This window comes from Natrix helvetica, assembly GCF_964273705.1.
Source record: "Natrix helvetica genome assembly, chromosome: 2".
NCBI classification, from domain to species: domain Eukaryota; kingdom Metazoa; phylum Chordata; class Lepidosauria; order Squamata; family Natricidae; genus Natrix; species Natrix helvetica.
In genome coordinates this window covers 230,189,943-230,203,136 of record NC_138552.1, presented here as the reverse complement: position 1 = coordinate 230,203,136, position 13,194 = coordinate 230,189,943, and the positions used below count along the sequence as shown (strand labels likewise).

Sequence of the window (13,194 nt, the reverse complement as noted above, 5' to 3'; positions counted from 1 at the left end):
AAGTAAAACATAAATAATCCAGATAATCCATTAGTATTCTGTGAATTATTCTGACAACCAAATTTTGAAAAGACAATAAACAAGTAATAAGACCTTCTCCATCACAGTTTATCCTGCCAAGATTAACTAAAATGCTTTCTATATCTGTCTACTCTTTATATTTCTAAATTAGTAACAAGTTTCACTTGTTACAGCGACAACATAGCTATCTATTACAATCTCCTTCATTACTCCTTTCCCCCAGTTCTTGTTTACATAATTAGCTTTTATACAGTGCACCTCAATGTGATGCTTGCTGGATGTTGTGGACTACAATTTCCATCCTAATCCACAGTCAGCACAATCTATGATGTGTAACTTCTGGTGTGCACCAGGTCAGAAAGGCTCATGAAGTACAAAGGGCACGGGAGAGTTAAGTGTGCAGTGTTCAATGTGGACGCCAAAATAATAATAATAATAATAAAAAAAATCAGGCCCTCGTTTCCAAAAAGATTAGTCCCAAAGCAAAAGGAGAAAATGATAAAAGCAGTGGCAGAAAAGATAATTAAACACTCTGAAAAACCCACAACATACTATTCCCTTTCCTCTTGCTCCTGTTGCCAGCGTCGCTTCCTGAGAACAGAAGAAAAATAATTAAAATTAAAAGAGAGAGAAAGAGAGTGAGTTACCAACAGGTTACAGTATTAATAAGGAGTCAGGATTCTCTCCTCTGGCTGACATTCCACAATCCTAGGAAAGAAACATTTCACCAAATCTGATCAGAAAAAAAAGAAAAAGAAATAAACTTTGCTCACAAAGGAAGACGTTTCTGGACTATGACAGTTCTCAACAGTTCTCAGCTTTTTCTGAAATCAGTTGTGCCCTTCCTATCAAATCTGACTTGAATCTACTTCCCCAAATTTCAAATGTCAAATAAATATGGTTGCACAAACATATCTGGCCAGAGAAATAAGGAAAAAAGGATTGTGCACAAAGACAGTACATAATCCCAAAATGCATTTAAGATCTGCAAATGAAAATTATAAATGCAGAAACAGACAAGTTGATATCCCTGAGTCTCCCCTTCAGAAATACTGTCATCCCAGGAGAAAATAAAAGTTTATATACACATAACAGTGTTTTTTCACTTTCATTTGTTGGGGTTGGAATTTTTTTCTTTTTTAAAATTCTCTCTTCCATCGTAACACCCTGAACTACATATACATACATTGCACATGTACCTATATTTCACACTATTCCAAAATAGAGATTATAGGATAAAAGAAACAAACCAACGGTTAACAAATACCGATGAATCAATCTTTGATCAGGTGGAACTGATTTCAATTAATTTCAAAGGATTTCAATACAATCATCTCAAAATACTTGAGAAAATGATAGATTCTGTTATTTGAAGATACGAGGCAGACAAACAACTATCTGTTGCAGATGATATCACAGCTGATCAGATGATTTAATTTCATCGAGCATCTCTGCTTCCCACTGCAGACTTGTATCAATATACATAAAGGTTAATGACAGTAACAGTTATTTCTCTCCCCTTCATTTTGGCGAAGTTATAATTAATGATGTCTTGTTTGATCCAACCCTTTGTGCTACTAGCTTCTGATTCAAGATACCCCATGCTTTCAATCAGGCATTCTTGCCAGCTTTTATTCTGGCAGATGTAATGTCTGTACCAATAAAGGCACCATATGTTGTCCTGGAAAATAAATATCCATAAAAACAAATATCTGCCTTTTGCATCAAACTATTTTTCAGGCGAAGAATGATGTTATCCTAGCATTGCATAGTTGTTAACATTTTTCCCCCTACATTGTGCATACATACTGCAAGCAACTTCTCTCTCCCTCTCTGGAACTGTCAATCACAAGGATTCTGAATGATAAACCCCACTGACATTGAAGTTTCATTTGGTAGAAAAAGATATGGAGAAGGACTTTATCAGTAGCTAAGGCCAAACATAAGCCTGTTCCTGCTTTACACCTTGATTGTTCATCACTGTTTTGAATTACTAAGACTTATACGTTTCTCTTGTTAAATTAGATTTAAGAATTGTTTTTAATAACACCTCCCCCACCCTATTATGATGAGGAGGATGAGGAGGATACAAAGCATTCAGTATAGTATTTTTTTCACCCTTAATTTTTATTGGTGGAAAAACAGCATAAAGAGAATGCAGTGAAATACAATACAACGCAGTACAAGCCAAAACAAAAATAGGCCTTGGATAAATATGACAGGACAGGATGCTTTTCTTGCAAATCTGCTTTATAAAGGCAAAATGAAGGACAGTAGGCCACAGTTCAAGGTAGTAGATATATAAATGAAGATTGAGAAATGTAAAAAGAATCCTAGATTACGGCAATGGCAAAACACATTTGAACTGTTCCCAAGAACCCTAAGTGGACATGTCTATGCAGTTGACAAAGGCCAAGTTCAACTCAAAGAGGTCTTCATTTCCGACTAAAATTAAATACAGTGAATATGAGTCCCTTTATGTTTAACATTTCCCAATTTCCCATTAAAAATGACAATCTAGCAGTTTCTACTAGAAAGGCCATTCAAGACTTTGGAGAAAGGACAGGCTGTGTCTCTTCAATCTGGTCTTTATGAGGGCAGATGAGGCTGGACTTCCTACTACACCATAGCCTTATTATTTTTACAACAACCATGGCTTGAGATACCAAATGATCCAGAGAATTGAGCGGGGGTGTCTTAGGAGATGCTAACCCCCAGGACATGTTTTTTTTCTTTTTTCCATTTTTAAATTATGAAGCATATCCCCAACATTGTAATTTAAAACAAAAGCATCAAACTATTTGCATGTGCAAATATTTGGGATACCTAAGTAGCTGTTTGAACAGCAAAGTCATGAACTGCCGTTTATAGCAAGAATATCTGCTTCAGAAATTCCTCCTAACTTCACCCCAGCTGTTATTTGATCCAAAAAGATGTTCCTTCACTCCTTATTTTTTTTTAAAAAAAGTTATACTTGCCTGTCAGCATCAGTTACCAATGCCAGACGTCCATAATCCCAGGCCACTTTGCGCAAAATGGAAAAAACAAACAGCAGTGCCTGTAGAAAAGCAAATAAGGAAATATAAGGCAAAAATGTGATCATTTGGCAGTGTTCCCTTCATCAGCCTCTAATGCTATCCCAATTCTGAATCCAAAACTATTCTGCAATAAATAAGTGAATAAATTGCCCCATATCAAAACATAGAACCTCTTCATTGACTAGGGGAGACATGATAGCAGTGTTCCAATATCTCAGGGGTTGCCACAAAGAAGAGGGAGTCAAACTATTCTCCAAGGCACCTGAGGGTAGAACAAGAAGCAATGGGTGGAAACTAATCAAGGAGAGAAGCAACTTAGAACTGAGGAGAAATTTCCTGACAGAACAATTAATCAATGGAACAGCTTGCCTCCAGAAGTTGTGAATGCCCCAACACTGGAAGTCTTTAAGAAGATGTTGGATAGCCATTTGTCTGAAACGGTATAGGGTTTCCTGCCTAGGCAGGGGGTTGGACTAGAAGACCTCCAAGGTCCCTTTCAACTCTGCTATTGTATTGTATTATAAAATCCAAATTTGCCAGGTCATATCACAAAAGAGGCTTACACAGATTGCATAAAAGACAACATGTACCTACATCTGATTTGCTAACTTCAGACTAATAAAGGATACAGACTAACTTTCTGCCAGCACTTTGATTCTCTTGGGTGGGCAGTGATTTGGCAGCAAGCAAAAGATCTTTCAGGTAACTTCAAGGATTTCAGACCTCGTGTTTGCAGAATAAGACATAAAAGTCCCACATATCCAACTATTTATGGTACTCAGAAAGCAGAATTATGAGGCCTGATGTGGCATCATATCCCCCTCTACAGTTTTCAATGATCAAACCTTCTCCCATGGATGTAGGATAGGAGTGGGCTTTTCTAGATTTTGCTGAAATACAATTCTGATTAGCTTCAACCAGCATGACTTGTAATGTGGGCAGCTGGAGGCTATGGTTCAGTCACATCCGAATGACCATAGGTTCCCTATTCCTATGGCAGTGCATAGAAACTTAGATTTAACCTGCTTTCAATGTATATGAGATAGCTCAGGTTCTTTTTTTAAAGCCATTTTTTCAGAGCGCTTTAGAACAAAGTAAGATCCAAAGAGGTAGGCATAAAGGATTGCTTACATCTTACTTGGAGCTTCTCCCAAACCCCCTCTGCTCCTCCAGCTACCTAGGGCTTCAGATCAGTTGTTTCTTCTGCCACCAATGAACTTCAGATGGCAGAGCTGGAAAGAGCCACAACCAGATATTTTTTTGAAAGATGGACCACTGCCAGTTAGGATTGTCTAGGCTGGCAAAATCAGGGAAATCAATCATGACTGGAAGCCTTTATCAGAATGCAGCTGCATGGGTACTGGGTGGCACATTCTAGAGCAGGAGTTTCAAACTCGATTTCAATGAGGGCTGTATCAGGGTGCTGTTTGACCTCGGGAGGGCTGGGGTGGCCATGGCCAGATCGACATCACTTGTGTCGGGGGTACCTGGGGAGGCCCGAGTGATCTGCCAGCAAAAACTTTTTTGGATGTGATGGCCTCCTGCAACCCCCTGCCAGCGAAAAGAAGCTTGGGAGGGCAGAGGCACCACAGACCGGTCCTTCATTGTTTCCAGGATGGCCCTGTGGGCCAGATCTAAGCACCCCGTGGGTCAGATCCGGTCTGTGGGCCTTGAGTTTGACACCCCTGTTCTAGAGGTATCGCTGAGCACCCATGCCACTACATTCTGGTACAGATTTCTAGTTCAGTCATCATTCCCATCACTGGTTTTGAAAAAGCTACTGTTTGCCAATTGAAAGGACTGAGTTGATATAAAACCTTACATCAGGGGTCCCCAAACCCCAGTCTATGGATTGGCACCAGTCCGCAGCAAGCAGAAACTGGTCCATGCCAAAAAGCAAAGCCCCATCCATGGGATGCAGGCAGAACAGGAAGCCACACATCTCTCTGGTCTGTGGAAAAACCTCTCTCTACGAAATCTGTCCCGGGTGTCCAAAAGATTAGGGGCCTTTGCCTTACATGGCTTAGGCCAAAATTACCTGCATGTTTCCACCTGTTGGATAGCCAACCCCACATTCTTAGATCCTTCTGCAGGTCCCATTACAAATACATTTAACATCAACAAAGTCTGCCTTTTTTGGTGATGGATCCTAAATGATGGAATAAATTGCTATTGGGAATGAGGCAGAATTATTTAAATGGATGCAATACATGTTGATAAATTACTTGCATTGGTATCTTAGATCCTTGAGAGATGTTAGCAATCCTGACAATGCGCTCTCACATCCCACATTGAGTTGCTGTCCCTCTTTTGTTCCTCAAAAGACCTTTGTCTGCTTGCCCAGGCAAAGCAACCTTGCACCATGGGTGCCAAACTGCAGTCGAGTAACAAAATGAGCATGCAAAAGATCTTAGATAAAAAAAGCTTTTGTTGAACCCATACGCAGCCTATGTGTGAGGTCTTGCTTTGTCTGCATGGGATGAGCACCTTTGTAGCAAGCTGTAGGACAGCAGCACTTACAAGAAAGCACATGAAATCGAGGGCGAGGACGGTGGGCACCCCTCCAAAGGGCAATCCTTGCAGCACAGTACTGCGGATGCGCGCGCTGTAGCAGTAATCCTTGGTGCTGCTGTTGTTGCAGCTGGAAGACCTGCAGGTGGTCCCTGCAGAGCCCAGGGTGACGATCACAAAGGGAAGCATCTCTATTGCTTCATTGTTTTACCTGCAGAAGAAGGAAAAGAACTTGGTTAGAAGCAAATGGGAAAAATGCCCAGCTTAACTGACAGGTTATTTGGACTAGAAAACAACCAAGCAGGATATGGAATGACTAGTTTCCTTTTGACAACTTGATGCTCAGTCATTCTGCACAGAAATTATATTGAACAAGACTTTGCCATGACCAAGGAAAGCAGGATGGCAAAATTCTCTCCCTTCGTGGTCTCTCTTTGGGTTTTTGGGTTTACTCTACAGGAATCATTATTGCCTTACTTTGCTTAATTGCCCAAGACTGAAAAAAAGACGGCAGGATACGCTTTTGGAAGAGATACCCTGCAGATATCACCCTACACAATTTTCATATGTTTAGAAACACCTGAGACCATATAAACAATCTGTCTATGTACTATTTTTTTGATTAAAAAAATTAAGAATAATAAGAACTAATACAAAGTAAAATAAAACAGAGAAAACAAAAGAAATAAGCTAAAAATGCAATAAGAAAAAAGAAAAATAAAATAGAAAAATAAAAGTAGAAAGAAGCGTTAAGAAGTAGGTTCTGATATCCTTCACGAAGTTGATAAGTCCAATTATACTTCTCTAAAATTACATCATGATTGTCTTCTTTCTATAATCTATCATCAAAACCATAAATCACATGTTATTTTTTCCCATGTTTATACAAAAAGTTCATAAGAGGTTTCTGGTCACCATTGGAAACTTTAGATATTGTCTTTTCTCTAATCAAAGAAGTCAGTTTGTCCATCTCAACATATTCTGTCAATTTCACCAGACATTCTTCCATGATGGACAATGCTGAAACTTTCCATCTTTGTGTATCTTGAAGCAGCAATCATATATTGAAATAATCTCCCATGGCTTTTTTTCTGTTTGTCCTTCAATTTTAAAAGAAACAAGTTCTTCCTTTATATCCTTTTTTTATTATTATTATTCCTATACACTCTTCTTCCATTTTCTTTTGAAAAGCATTCAAACTATTGGAAACAGTTGTAACCATCTTTTTATCATTTCCTCAAACAATTTCTGCAATAAATATGGTGAAATACCCCTATCTGTAATTTGTTCTCTCCTTTTTCCCAATTTTTCTGATTTTCTTGTTGTTGCCATTATGATAAAGGGAACATACTACATATGAAGTACTAGGATAAAAGTAAAAAGACAGCTTATTCTTTTTTGTTTTGCTTTCCTCTGCCTTTAATATTAAATTCCAATTAGTTCTCCGCAGCTAAAGTCACACAGCCTGGCTCAAATTACCCTTATCTTCTTATTTTGTACCAATTATCTATTTTGTTTAATAGTAAACAATCAGCATTCCGAAGAAGGTCCAGAATGCCTAATTAATTTTAATATTTTCAAAGGCACTTTTGTCAGAAAAAGGTTATCTTTTGTTTTCTAAAATTACCATTACTTTTATCCATTTAACACTTTCTTGAATCCTGATCTCGTTCAGCTTTTTCCTGTTAAACTCTTTTAAGACAGTGGAGTTTTTTTAGTCTTCTTAATTCTAAAAAAAGAAGGCAACTCACTGAGTGTCTTTGTTCTTCCTGCTGTTGGAATATCACTCTTAGATTGTAAATTAATTTGATCCAAAATTGTTTATGAGAGAGTGAGGTTTTTGCTGGTCATATGTCCATCAAAAGTGCACAGCAGATATGGATGCGTTGAAATTCCCTTGACTCTCAAGCTACTCAACTCACAATCAATCACAAAAAATTCCTGTAGTCTCTTTGCAAGAGTGCAAGTGGGACATTTCCCAAGTTCCCATTTCTCCACAGAGATTTTTGTCAGCCAGGACTTCTGCTGGCTGCCAATTTCATCATGGTGTTATCCAATGTCAGGGTGGAAATTCAGCCCTGTTCCCCTCCTGGGGTAATTGTATTTAATGAGGAACGAACCGTGGTTTTTCCTTGAAGTATACTTCAAAATTAAGAAAAATATACCCGAGATATATTCTAAGAAGCACATTTTATTGTAAAGAAAATGAAAACAAAACTTACTAGCTAATAATAACATTTTGGCAGTGTTCCCGCCTACTTCTTGGCAGGCGAACAAAAAGAAGAAATGGGGACATGCGTAGTGAACTTAGTGATACGAGTCAGATCAGTCTACCGTATGTCTTGGAGTTTAAGCACAGCTAGCAAACAAAAAACGCAGTGACATTCACGGAGTCATTCACAGAGACATCTAATCTGCCACAGGTCCTCACCCAGAAGCCACTGAATTTCTGCCTATGTTTTGATAGGGGTGGTGAAGTTTCATCTTGTTTATCTGTACATTGGCATAGGAAATTTACTAAAGCCAATCCAACTAAGAAAAAAAAGGAAATCAGAAATCGGCTTATAGTTGGATGCTAAAATACAGTCAGTATTATAGTTTTTCACACTATGGCATAGAACATAGACACAAAGACTGAATCAGTCCCCCTCCACCAGAACTGTTTTACTGTACAAAACTAAAGCCATACTTTATTCTACTCTTCGCATCAATGTTAAGCGTAATACTATTCTATTTCTAAGGTTATTTATAATCCATACATTTCTACATTCTATTCCTATTTTGGCACTATGTTTTCTTACCTTAAGCACTACTTCTTTAAATCTCTCTTTCCCACCCAGGTCTTCAGCTCTTGTAGTCTATCTCATTCCATTTGCATCTGAAAACCCTTTTCACTCCTTTATAGACTTGCCAAAGGGCTTTTTGTCTCCCTCAGCATTCAGAGTTTGTGAAGCTGGTCAGTAGAGCTCTTCCCGGGTGGTTGCTAGCAGTGGGCTTGTTTTGGCTTTAGGCTTGTTTGGAGTTTTCAGAGTCTAAGTGGGCTTTTCTCTCCCCCATCTCTTAGTGTCTTGCAGTTCAGAGAAGTTTCTCTTACTATCTAAAGCAGCGGTCACCAACCTGGTGATCTGTGAGAAAATTCTGGTGATCTGCAGAAAAACTATTTGCATTGTTTATATTGCACTAAATACTATTTACCTTTTTTAAAAATCATATTAGTGGTCCGTGGGGTTTAAAATTATGAATGTAATGGTCCCTGAGGTCCGAAAGGTGGATGACCCCTGATCTAAAGGATGGATGTCTAATCTTGGCAATTTAAGACTTGTGGACTTCCAACTCCCAGAATTCCCCCGTCAACCATTTTGGGAGATGAAGTCCATAAGACTTGAAGTTGCTAAGATTGGAGACTCTGATCTAAAGACTACTGTTGAGGTCCTTTCCTTTGGGTTGCAGTCAATATTTTCCATATGTCTTCTGTCATCCTGGCTTGATGCTGTTCCTGGATACACCCATGCAGATGCTTGTTTTCAGTTTTTTTAAAATAAATAAATAAAATAAACACCAATTAAGGGGAAGGTGGGGCTGTTTTAACCCTCCTTCCCTGGTAGCACCAAAACTCTGGATCCCAGGAAGAAAACTGCTCACTCGACATGGTGAGCTGGCTCTTCCACAGTCAATGTTGCCAATCCTGATGTAGATTAAATCTGTAAAACCCATTTCCTCAAGCCCAGGGCTGACTTGGCATAGCAAATTGAGTGTAATGCTAAAAGCTGAAGTCTGATTCTTTTAGGTTGCTTTATAACTCGAAAAACACAAAACACCACCCCAGCAGTGAACATTGGCAACTGAATATGCTTCATTATAAAACCTGCAGGGTCACATCACTGGAGTCTCTCCCCCCCCACCTCTTTTCTCTAATTAATTCTTACTGGCTTGAATGAGGCTGGCTCACATGGATGGAGGCTGGCAGAAGAATGATAAACAAAGGCCCATGCAGGATATTGATTGACAGGCAGTGCACATAGAGGGAATCACCATCTGGCTGGGATTCAGCTTACTTAACAAGAGGCACAAAAGATATGGGAAGAGAGCCACTTTATGCTTTAAATTCAAAGATGGGATGCAGAGATAGGGAAAGGGGCCTCCGCTATAGCTCTAGATGGAGAAAAAGACAAAAATTAAAAAAAGCAAGTCTGAGATCTGAGAGTGCAAGTAGGAATCATCACTGTGAAGAACCTCTGGGAGAAAACAGTAAGACAAAAGCCTGCAGAAATGGATAAACTATGAATAATGTTTGGAATAAAAAGAGTTATTCCTTTATACTACAGAAGGGATTTATAGTGAAAAGTCAGAGGGCTTATTTTCCAGTTGGGTCTTATTTTTGGGCAAACAGGGTATGTATGTATTAGGTATGTTTGCTGCCTTGAGTTACTTATAAAAATAATGAAGGTGAGATAAAAACAAATAAGTAATAATATAGTTTTTATAAGTTCCATAAAATAAAACTCATAGAGTCAGTTTGATATAGTAATTAAGGCATCAAGTGAGAAGCTGAGAGACCATGAATTCTAGTGTTACCTGAGGCATAAAGCCATTTGGGTGACCATGAGTCAGGTGTACCATCTGCCTATAACTAAATGGCCCTAAATTGGAAAGGTGTGACTAAGGTTGTTGAAATCATCTTATTTAATTAATTTATATATATACAGAATATGTAATGAAAAATGCTGGACTAGCATGTTTCTCTGAAAATAAGACAGGGTCTTATTTTCTTTTGATCCCCGAAATGAGCGCTTGGCCTTATTTTTGGGGAGGTCTTATTATTTTTGAGGTGCAGGAGGCAGTGAGTGTGGTCACCTCATGGCTGCTGCTGTGTTGCAATATTTTCGGCGAGGGCTTATTTTAGCGCATGATGTGCTCAAAAACCGGATTGGGTTTATTATCCAGGGAGGTCTTATATTCAGGGAAACAGAGTAGAATAGGAAATGGAAAAAAAATCAATAACAAATATCATATGCTAATGACACCATTTCGATGGCTGGAAACAAGGAAAATCTATTATAATAATTATTGAACCCAAAATCTGATCTGCTACTAGTATTAAAGAAAACTAAGATTACACTGATAGGCTAACCAATCCAGAGAAGATTGGGGGAGAAGAAGTTGAAGTAGTTACAAACTTCATATTCCTAGGTTCAACAATTCATGGACAGTGATTATAGTGATGAAATAAGCACCAGCTACAGCTACTTGGGGAAAAAACTATGACAAAATATTCAAGTGCAGAAATATCATACTGGAATTGTACTTGCTCTCAAAACCATGGTATTCCTAGCTAAAACATATGGCTGTGAAAGGTAGCCCATGAGAAAGGGTGAAGAAATTAAAAATGAACACATTTGAATTGTGGTGCTGGATAACGCTATTGACATTACCTTGGACCATCAGAAGAACAATAAATTGAATCCTGGGTGAAATAAAATTAGATTCCTTATTAGAACCACTAATTATGAAGTTTAAGATATTTTGGAACCTAAGGCAAAGGAAGAAGTCACTGGAGAAGTCCCTGATGCCAGGAAAATTTGAAGGCATGCAAAAGAGGCTAATGGAGGACAAGGTAAGATACTATCACTAATAATGCAAGCATTGGCTTTCAACAACTCAAAGCAATCAATGACAGAAATTCTGACAAACTGATACCTGCTAGATCATGAACAGCCGGTAGCCATTGAACAACAACACTAAGTGTAAATGCAGTGCTTTTTAATGCATTAATAATCAATTAATTAATAACAAAAATAATTATTGTTATATAATGTGTAACAATATCATCAATAGAATTCTGTGGATTCTACTGCTACAGCATGCAAACTATAAGAAACACATTACTATGGAGTGATAAAAACTAGCCACTGTCTTCATTTGCACCAGTTTATAAATTGAACAATTCGAATATTTTCTTTATTTGTCAATTTTGTATACAAGAAAAAAAGGAGAGAAATGATATCTATAAAATTATTGACATATATGAGAAAATCAAGTTTCTTCCAAAGCCTTTTAATATATCTTCCAATGATTCAGACCTTAAAAATCAGACAATTTAGCAAGGCATATCTTGGGCTTTGCTTAGCCAGTTTTGAATAGAGAGATCTTTTCCAGTGAAATATTACTCCTGCCATAGCAACCAAAGTCAACATTTGCGTCACAAATGACTCTGCAATTATTTAACACCGTCTACTGATTCCAATCTGTATAGGTTGTGCTATAACTTTAGTAATCTCGGGAAATACTGAGATCAAAAAATGTATTCCACAGTGCATGATAATCAGTTACCCAAACTTTGCAACTAGCAAAAAGTTCCTGTGCATGGGACAGGCTGTGTAGCAAAGGCGTTACTCTCACTGAAAGGATCTGTTTCTGCCACTCTTTAGCCCCTCCCTGGGACAGTCCAACAGCCATAGCATCAACAGGGTCTCATTTAGTCCTCATCTGACCCTCTCAATCAAGGCACAAGCAGGCTGACTCACCCACAAGGACAAGTATTTGCATAGGCATTACTTCTGACATTAGAGAGTAACCAACTATTTTTATCCTCTTCCACTCCAAGACCACAAAGGGGTTTCTGTGTTTTTATTATAATTATTTTAACCAAATCACCTCCAGGTGAGGGAGTGATTAGGCTCAGAAAGAAACTCAGTGTTCTTCTTCAAAGGCTAAAACTGGACTCTTCCTGAAGGAGCTTCACCAGATCCACCAAGCACAAAACCTCCACACCTTTTAAATATCTCCTATCATTCATATGGCATTTGCACCCTCTTCCCATTTCATTGGTAAACAGCTTGTTGGCCTGATTGTCAAGCCAAGAAAGAGGGAAAAGGTGCTGTGACTTCAGACCTTGCTTAGGTCCTTCCTGGGTTTTGCAACTCTCTATTTAAACAATTTCGCACCCTTGCCTTCCCCTGTAAACCGGCAGAAGTGACTCCAGGAGAGAATGGGGGGGGGGAGAGAAACAAGGAGGAGTCACCACCTCTTCAACTTTTGTGGGTCAGCACGGGTTTATATTTGCTTGCTTTCAACCAATTGTTTTGATTTGCTCAACAGAATATGCCTTTCCCTCCTCAAAGTTTTCCTTTAGATGCAGTTAAAAGACATTTTCTTTTCAGTGCAAAGATTTTAATACTGGGAAAGGGCTTTTTCCTAATCCTTCAATCAGGTGGCCCCCTATCCAGTGAGATGGGTGGCATATAAATTTAATAAACATAAATAAAAAATAAAATCCTCTTCTGTGGAATGTGGTTGTGTGAGCGTTACTACTGTACTGGGACTTTCCTGTGATTTGTTGAGGTTTTAGTAGCTTTGAACAGCTCTGCTCTCCCCCTAAATCTTTTATCTCCCTCCCTCAAATTTCCTGGAACCTACCCAGGTTCTCAATATAAAATTCCAGGTAAAATATCATTTTATTAAACTGGCGAAAAGCAACCAAACTACTTTTTACATGACTCTCCTTCCCCTTTTAAAATAGTTATCTGTGCTCAACAGCAAGAGGGCACCAGCTTTGGAACAGTAAAGAACAGCAAAGCTATTTTTTCCATTTTGCAGATGTTAATAAGACATTTCATGAATTTCA

General features: G+C 38.5%; 1 protein-coding gene across 5 annotated transcripts in view; it reads right to left on the bottom strand.

Annotated features, from left to right (window-relative positions):
- TMEM63B (transmembrane protein 63B) overlaps positions 1–13,194 on the bottom strand; it is an 89,849-nt gene that overhangs the window by 36,223 nt on the left and 40,432 nt on the right. For 3 of the 5 annotated variants that reach the window (XM_081941554.1, XM_081941553.1, XM_081941552.1), the window contains 3 exons: positions 5,580–5,781; positions 2,996–3,079; positions 574–608 (listed from right to left, as the gene is read on the bottom strand). In XM_081941554.1, coding sequence (XP_081797680.1) covers positions 574–608; positions 2,996–3,079; positions 5,580–5,759 — 299 coding nt within the window. In that variant the 5' untranslated portion in view covers positions 5,760–5,781. Of the gene's footprint in view, positions 1–566; positions 609–2,995; positions 3,080–5,579; positions 5,782–13,194 lie in introns of those variants that run through there. The other 2 variants (XM_081941556.1, XM_081941555.1) reach the window with 2 other exon arrangements.